At 44.8% G+C, this 8,671-nt stretch overlaps 1 protein-coding gene across 1 annotated transcript; it reads left to right on the forward strand.

Annotated features, from left to right (window-relative positions):
• Nucleotides 1–6,092: 6,092 nt before the first annotated feature.
• Nucleotides 6,093–7,052, forward strand: LOC118091563 (olfactory receptor 5B12-like). The gene has a single exon (XM_060279774.1). The coding sequence runs from the start codon at nucleotides 6,093–6,095 to the stop codon at nucleotides 7,050–7,052; it is 960 nt and encodes a 319-aa protein (XP_060135757.1).
• The last annotated feature ends 1,619 nt before the right edge of the window (nucleotides 7,053–8,671 follow it).

Consider the following 8,671-nt stretch of genomic DNA (forward strand, 5'->3'; position numbering starts at 1 on the left):
AGCGTCCACCACCCTCTGAGAGAGTCCCTTCCACTACTGAACAGCTCCTACTGTCAAATAATTCTTCCTAATGTTTAATTGGAATCTCCTTTCTTGTACAGTAAGCCCAGAGCCTATGGGGGGGTAACAGTCTGGGAATTGCACCGGAAGCCAAAATCGCATATAGGCAAAACACACTGCGTCCAATTGCTAGTGGGATTGCCAAAGTCATTTTGTTCCCTGGGACCCTCCCCCCTCCTTTCCACATAATTCTTGGTCATGTGCATGAAGCCTAGTACACACAAGTTATATGCCCATAAATTGTGGGCTTACTGTAATGTGGATCCTCCCCTTGGAGCAGCAGAAAACAAGCTCGCTTCACCTTTCATGTTTAGATGTTTGGAGAAGGCTCTCAGACCCCCCCATCTCTGTTCCCCAGGACACAGACACCCAGCTCCCTCAACTGTTCCTCGGGGCGACCTTTGGGGTCCTTTGCAACTCCACAATTCTATGATCATGTCTTCAGCCCTAGTCAGAACAGTCTAAACACAACATCCCATCCTCAAAGCAGAACAAAAGGTTGATTACGTTGCCTCTTCCAAAGCAGAGGAGAAAACATCATCTTGCTTGTCTTGCTTCTCATTCCAGGTTCCTCTCCAGCTTCCTTTCCTGACCAAGGCAGGTCCTGAAGACTAGAGATGAGAATTCTGGGAGTGGAGAGGAAATGTCACAGCCACCAGCCTGTTGAGGATGTCTCCAACAGCACCCACGATTCACCCAAGCAGGGTTGCCACTCTTCCCCCCTGAAGGGAGAGGAGAGACACCCGACCATCCCTGGAGGACCCTAACCCACCCACCACTGATTTGTAACAGCTGGCCTTGACACAAGACTATTGGGTGGGGCAGATCAAGGTGAAAAACCATTAGTTTGATGTGAATGATTATTGGAATTGGGGGAGATGGAGGTTTATTTGCTTCTTAGTGGGTCAGAGTGCTACTTAGTTTATTATTTGCTTGTTGTCAGCGTTGTTTCCTCCTGTGTATATGGCTGGTTTCCCCCTCCCCTCCAATAGACTGTTATGTGAAATATTAATATATTATATTATCCCCCCCCATGGGTTGAAAGAGACCACAAGAGCCATCCAATCCAACCCCCTGCCAAGCAGGAAACACCATCAAAGCATTCTTTACATATGGCTGTCAAGTCTCTGCTTAAAGACCTCCAAAGAAGGAGACTCCACCACACTCCTTGGTAGCAAATTCCACTGCCGAACAGCTCTTACTGTCAGGAAGTTCTTCCTAATGTTGAGGTGGAATCTTCTTTCTTGCAGTTTGAATCCATTGCTCCGTGTCCGCTTCTCTGGAGCAACAGGAAACAATCTTTCTCCCTCCTCTATATGACATCCTTTTATATATTTGAACATGGCTATCATATCACCCCTTAACCTTCTCTTCTCCAGGCTAAACATACCCAGCTCCCTAAGCCGTTCCTCATAAATGGACCAAATGGAGCAAGCAGCATGCAGACCTAGTGGTGGGACGAAAATATCCTTAAATAAGAGACATGGGGGAATGATCAACGGTCTTCAATGTCTGTATACTAATGCACAGAGCATGGGAAATAAACAAGATGAACTTGAGCTCTTGGTACAGCAAACTAAATATGACATAATAGGCATCACTGAAACCTGGTGGGATGAGTCTCATGACTGGAATGTAGTAATAGAGGGATACAATCTATTTAAGAGAAATAGACCAAACAGGAAAGGAGGAGGAGTAGCTTTATATGTTAGGGATATGTATACCTGTGAAGAGATCCAGGATTTAAAACTTCAAAGCCAAATTGAGAGTATCTGGGTCAAAATTAAGGGAGAGAAAAACAACAGTGATCTCATTGTGGGAGTTTACTATAGATCCCCAAGCCAAACTGAGGACACAGATGATGCCTTCCTGGAACAGATGGCCAAGCATTCCAAAGGAAGTGAGATAGTAGTAATGGGGGATTTCAACTATCCTGATATTTGTTGGATGTCAAACTCAGCCAAGAGCATAAGGTCGAACAGATTCCTCACTGGCCTTGCAGACAACTTCATTGTCCAGAAAGTGGGAGAAGCAACAAGAGGATCAGCCATTTTAGATCTGGTCCTAACCAATAGTGATGACTTGGTTAGTGGGGTAGAAGTGGCAGGATCATTAGGTGGGAGTGACCATGCTCTTCTGGAGTTTATTATCCAGCGGAAAGGAGCAACCAAGCATACTAAGGTCCAAATTCTAGACTTTAAGAAAGCCGACTTCAGAAAACTTAGGGAAACGCTGGGTGAAATCCCATGGACAGTAATACTAAAAGGGAAGGGAGTTCATGATGGTTGGGAGTTTGTTAAAAGGGAGATATTAAAAGCACAACTTCAGGCAATACCAATGAGACGGAAACATGGAAGGTGCCTAAAGAAGCCAGGCTGGCTATCTAAAGAACTTTTGACTGAGTTAAGATTTAAAAGGGATATGTACAAAAAATGGAAAAGGGGGGAAATCTCCAGAGAGGAATTCAAACATATAGCCAGCACGTGTAGAGACAAAGTCAGAAAAGCTAAAGCACAGAATGAACTCAGGCTCGCCAGAGAGGTTAAAAGCAACAAAAAGGGCTTTTATGGGTATGTCCGTAGCAAAAGGAAAAACAAGGAAACAGTGGGGTCACTCAGAGGAGAAGATGGTGAAATGCAAACAGGGGACAGAGAAAGGGCAGAACTCCTCAATGCCTTCTTTGCCTCAGTCTTCTCCAAGAAAGAAAAAAACGCCCGACCTGAAGAATATGGAGCAGATGATTCAGCAGGGGAAACACAGCCCAGAATAAGTAAGGAGGTAGTACAAGAATACTTGGCTAGTTTAGATGTATTCAAGTCTCCAGGGCCAGATGAACTACATCCAAGAGTATTAAAAGAACTGGCAGAGGTGATTTCAGAACCACTGGCAATAATCTTTGAAAATTCCTGGAGAACAGGCGAAGTTCCAGCAGACTGGAGGAGGGCAAATGTTGTCCCTATTTTCAAAAAGGGGAAAAGAGAGGACCCAAACAATTACCGCCCAGTCAGCCTGACATCAATACCAGGAAAGATTCTAGAGCAGATCATTAAGCAAACAGTCTGTGAGCACCTAGAAAGAAACTCTGTGATCACTAAAAGTCAGCATGGGTTCCTGAAAAATAAGTCATGTCAGACTAATCTGATCTCATTTTTTGACAGAATTACAAGCCTGGTAGATGAAGGGAACGCTGTGGATGTAGCCTATCTTGATTTCAGCAAGGCCTTTGACAAGGTGCCCCATGATATTCTTGTAAAGAAGCTGGTAAAATGTGGGCTAGACAATGCTACCATTCAGTGGATTTGTAGCTGGATTACTGACCGAACCCAAAGGGTGCTCATCAATGGCTCCTCCTCATCCTGGAGAGTAGTGACTAGTGGGGTGCCACAGGGTTCTGTCTTGGGCCCAGTCTTGTTCAACATCTTTATCAATGACTTGGATGATGGGCTTGAGGGAATCCTGAGCAAGTTTGCAGATGACACCAAGTTGGGAGGGGTGGCTAACACCCCAGAGGACAGGATCACACTTCAGAATGACCTTAACAGATTAGACAACTGGGCCAAAGCAAACAAGATGAATTTTAACAAGGAGAAATGTAAAGTACTACACTTGGGCAAAAAAAATGAAAGGCACAAATACAGGATGGGAGACACCTGGCTTGAGAGCAGTACATGTGAAAAGGATCTAGGAGTTTTGGTTGACCACAAACTTGACATGAGTCAGCAGTGTGATGCAGCAGCTAAAAAAGCCAATGCAATTCTGGGCTGCATCAATAGGAGTATAGCATCTAGATCAAGGGAAGTAATAGTACCACTGTATTCTGCTCTGGTCAGACCTCACCTGGAGTATTGTGTCCAGTTCTGGGCACCACAGTTCAAGAAGGATACTGATAAGCTGGAACGTGTCCAGAAGAGGGCAACCAAAATGGTCAAAGGCCTGGAAACGATGCCTTATGAGGAATGGCTTAGGGAGCTGGGTATGTTTAGCCTGGAGAAGAGAAGGTTAAGGGGTGACATGATAACCATGTTCAAATATATAAAAGGATGTCATATAAAGGAGGGAGAAAGGTTGTTTTCTGCTGCTCCAGAGAAGCGGACACGGAGCAACGGATTCAAACTACAAGAAAGAAAATTCCACCTAAACATTAGGAAGAACTTCCTGACAGTAAGAGCTGTTCGGCAGTGGAATTTGCTGCCAAGGAGTGTGGTGGAGTCTCCTTCTTTGGAGGTCTTTAAGCAGAGGCTTGACAGCCATCTGTCAGGAATGCTTTGATGGTGTTTCCTGCTTGGCAGGGGGTTGGACTGGATGGCCCTTGTGGTCTCTTCCAACTCTATGATTCTATGATTCTATGATTCTATGATTCTATAAGGCATTGTTTCCAGGCCTTTGACCATTTTGGTTGCCCTCTTCTGGACACGTTCCAGCTTGTCAGTATCCTTCTTGAACTGTGGTGCCCAGAACTGGACACAGTACTCCAGGTGAGGTCTGACCAGAGCAGAATACAGTGGTACTATTACTTCCCTTGATCTAGATGCTATACTCCTATTGATGCAGCCCAGAATTGCATTGGCTTTTTTAGCTGCTGCATCACACTGCTGACTCATGTCAAGTTTGTGGTCTACCAAGACTCCTAGATCCTTTTCACATGTACTGCTCTCAAGCCAGGTGTCTCCCATCCTGTATTTGCGCTTTCATTTTTTTGCCCAAGTGTAGTACCTTACATTTCTCCTTGTTAAAATTCATCTTGTTTGATTGGCCCAATTGTCTAATCTGTTAAGGTCATTTTGAAGTGTGATCCTGTCCTCTGGGGTATTAGCCAACCCTCCCAATTTGGTGTCGTCTGCAAACTTGCTCAGGATGCCCTCAAGCCCATCATCCAAGTCATTGATAAAGATGTTGAATAAGACTGGACCCAAGACAGAACCCTGTGGCACCCCACTAGTCACTACTCTCCAGGATGAGGAGCACCCTTTGGGTTCGGTCAGTCAGCCAGTTACAAATCCACTGAATGGTAGCATAGTCTAGCCTGCATTTTACCAGCTTCTTTACAAGAATATCATGGGGCACCTTGTCAAAGGCCTTGCTGAAATCAAGATAGGCTACATCCACAGCGTTCCCTTCATCTACCAGGCTTGTAATTCTGTCAAAAAATGAGATCAGATTAGTCTGACATGACTTCTTTTTCAGAAACCCATGCTGACTTTTAGTGATCACAGCGTTTCTTTCTAGGTGCTCACAGACCGTTTGCTTAATGATCCGCTCTAGAATCTTTCCTTGTATTGATCTGGTCAGCCTGACTGGGCGGTAATTGTTTGGGTCCTCTCTTTTCCCCATTTTGAAAATAGGGACAACATTTGCCCTCCTCCAGTGAGCTGGAACTTCGCCTGTTCTCCAGGAATTTTCAAAGATTATTGCCAGTGGTTCTGATATCACCTCTGCCAGTTCTTTTAATACTCTTGGATATAGTTCATCTGGCCCTGGAGACTTGAATACATCTAAACTAGCCAAGTATTCTTGTACTACCTCCTTACTTGTTCTGGGCTGTGTTTCCCCTGCTGAATCATCTGCTCCATATTCTTCAGGTCGGGCATTGTTTTCTTTTTTGGAGAAGACTGAGGCAAAGAAGGCATTGAGGATTTCTGCCCTTTCTCTGTCCCCTGTTTGCATTTCACCATCTTCTCCTCTAAGTGACCCCACTGTTTCCTTGGGGTCACTTAGAGGAGAAGATGGTGAAATGCGAACAGGGGACAGAGAAAGGGCAGAACTCCTCAATGCCTTCTCACTTGGGGACCTTCGGGTGACAAGAGACTAAGAAGTTTAATCAACAACACCGAATTTCATGGATCAATGGTCTGAGTGGGTAGAAGACCAATTACAATCATAGAATCACAGAACTGTAGCATTGTAAAGGGACCCAGAGGTCCTCTAGTCCAATCCCCTGCAACGCAGGAACTTCCTCTGTTTCCCTTTTCTGCCTGGCAGCCTTTCCCTCAAACACCGTCCTTCTTTCTCTACAGATAACCTCCTCATTTCCCATGGCTGGCAGCAGTAATTGGACACAAGTGACAGAGTTTGTTCTTCTGGGCTTCTCTGGGATCACGCATGGCCAGACCTACCTCTTCCTGGTGTTCTTGGTAATCTACTTGGTCACCCTGTTGGGGAACCTCACCATAGTCGGCCTGATCCTGCTGGATCCCTGCCTTCACAGCCCCATGTACTTCTTCCTCAGCCATTTGTCTTGCATGGACGTTTGCTACTCGTCCGTCACCATCCCCAAAATCCTGACCAGCTTTCTGCATAAGAGGCACACCATTTCCTACAACCAGTGCATGGCCCAGATGTTCTTCCTGATTACCTTTGCAGGGTCTGAATCCGCCCTGCTGGCCGTCATGGCCTACGACCGCTATGCCGCCATTTGCCAGCCTCTGCATTACAGCAGCCTGATGAGCAGCCAGGTGCGAATCCCGCTGGCCATCGCTTCTTGGATCTGGGGCTTCCTGAACTCGTCCATCCACACCACTCTGGCCACCCACTTGTCCTTCTGTGGGGCTAACCAGATCGACCACATCTTCTGCGATGTCCCGCCTCTCCTGAAGATTGCCTGCAGCGACACCTACGTCAATGAGATCACCATCCTTTTGGCCAGCATCTTCATGGGCCTGAGTCCCTTCTTGCTCATCCTTCTCTCATATGTCTACATTGTTTTGGCCATCTTGCAGATCCACTCGAATACTGCCAGGCACAAGGCCTTCTCCACCTGCACCTCCCACATGATAGTGGTCGCCCTCTACTTTGGAAATGGAATGGTGAACTACAACCGCCCCAGCACAGGCTACTCCTTGGAGGTTGACACCCTGGTTTCCACACTCTACTGCATCATCACCCCCATGCTGAACCCCCTCATCTACAGCCTCCGCAACAAGGAGGTGAAGGAAGCCCTGAGGAAAGTTCTTGGGGGGCAGAAGAAGGACTATGCTTCTACACAGGAAAAGTGAGAGGTGGACTTTGGCAAGGGGGCATTTCTGCTCTCCTCTGACCCCCCCCATTACCCTTAGTGAGCTCAAGGTAATCCTCCAAGACCACAGAGAAACCCACTTCCTGTAGACTCCATTTCAGTCAAATTTATAAACACATTTTTATATTTTCCATGGAGACCCCCCCCCAAAAAATGTCATGAGAACCTATGTTTCTGTACAAACACCACAACTAATCAGCAAAGCATGTTCCTATTAAGTGATCTGCAAGTTAGGATAAATCTCAGGAAGTGGTCTTTGGTTTTCTGGAGAATTTGTAAATGAAATGAAGCTTCACCATTCTCCCGCAAAGATGTCTTTGTAAACTGTTCCTCCTGCCAGTCTTACTTTGTGAGTCAGGTTTTCCACCAGGGCCACACTCCAAGCATTCAAGTTTGCGCCTTTTAAGTCCTTCCAGAATTTGGCTATAACCAAACCCGCAACCACAAAGAGAAATCCAGTTAGTGGTTTATCAACAAGTCCTGAGTCTCATTTAAATACAGATTGAGTAACACAAGTTCTGAAGACTTGCTGACAAGCTGATGGGTAATTTCCCTTATGTCATTAAGCACTTGTTCCCCCAGATATGCCACCTTTGGGCATGTCCACCACAAGTGCCTATAGTTCCCATATTCAGAGAACTGCAGGCAACTGGTGAGATCCGTCAAAACTCATTATTCCAACCAGAGACTCTAAACTGTAGATTGCTCTATTTATTCATATTGAATGGTTCTTCATGAACGATTGGCTCTGTAGGAGCCAATATATGCCAATCTCCTTACGTGTTCTCCTATTTTCATAGGCCTGTTTCTTTTCACAGCATGGGCCACAGTAGTGATGTCAAAGAAGCAGAAACAATCTTTGGGAGACCTAAGACCAGGAACTCAGAGGAGAAGGGCTTGTAGTGTGGCTGCCCCTGTTCTGTGGAACAGCATTGCTGTCAAGATAGGAGCCCATTATCTGCACTTTCCAGGGGATAAAACTAAGACATTTTTGTTCTGGCAGATGGATAAATGGGTCTTTACCATGAGTGTCCACCTGTTTGGATTTGAGCCCCGTTTTAAATTTGTTTGTGGTTTTCATGTTTGTTTGTTTTTTAAATTTTATTTATGCTTTTCAGGTTTATACATTTCACAAATGTTACAATCATTTTAACATTTCAAAGCTTGACTTCCTTCCCCCTCTTTCTGTGGTTCCTTCAATTTATTTCTAATACCTTCTGCATATCCTAATTAACTTAATTTGCTAGTTTATTCATCTACTTTAAATATATACTCTTATAAAATTGCTGGTTATTACAAAAATCCTGCCAATGTTCTTATCTGTTTACAATTTATCTGTAAATATTCAGTAAACTTTTATAAAACTTTGTTATCGATTAGAGAATATTCCAAAGCACTGGAAAAAATAAAATCATTTGGAGAGGTCTCAGGGTTCAAACTTAATAAATCTAAGTAAAGCTCTTCTGGATGAAACACAATTGCCTCTGGTCTATTTTTTGGGGAATCCTGCAATGGGTTTAAGTTTTTGATCGGCTAACTATACATTGGACTCTACTTTGGATTATTCTTGGGTTCCATGTTTGCATTAAAAGGTGGGGT

This window comes from Zootoca vivipara, chromosome 10 (assembly GCF_963506605.1).
Source record: "Zootoca vivipara chromosome 10, rZooViv1.1, whole genome shotgun sequence".
NCBI classification, from domain to species: domain Eukaryota; kingdom Metazoa; phylum Chordata; class Lepidosauria; order Squamata; family Lacertidae; genus Zootoca; species Zootoca vivipara.

Bases quoted from the DNA above. Each gene is read 5' to 3' on its own strand.
- LOC118091563 (XM_060279774.1), top strand. From the start codon at position 6,093: ATGGCTGGCAGCAGTAATTGGACACAAGTGACAGAGTTTGTTCTTCTG.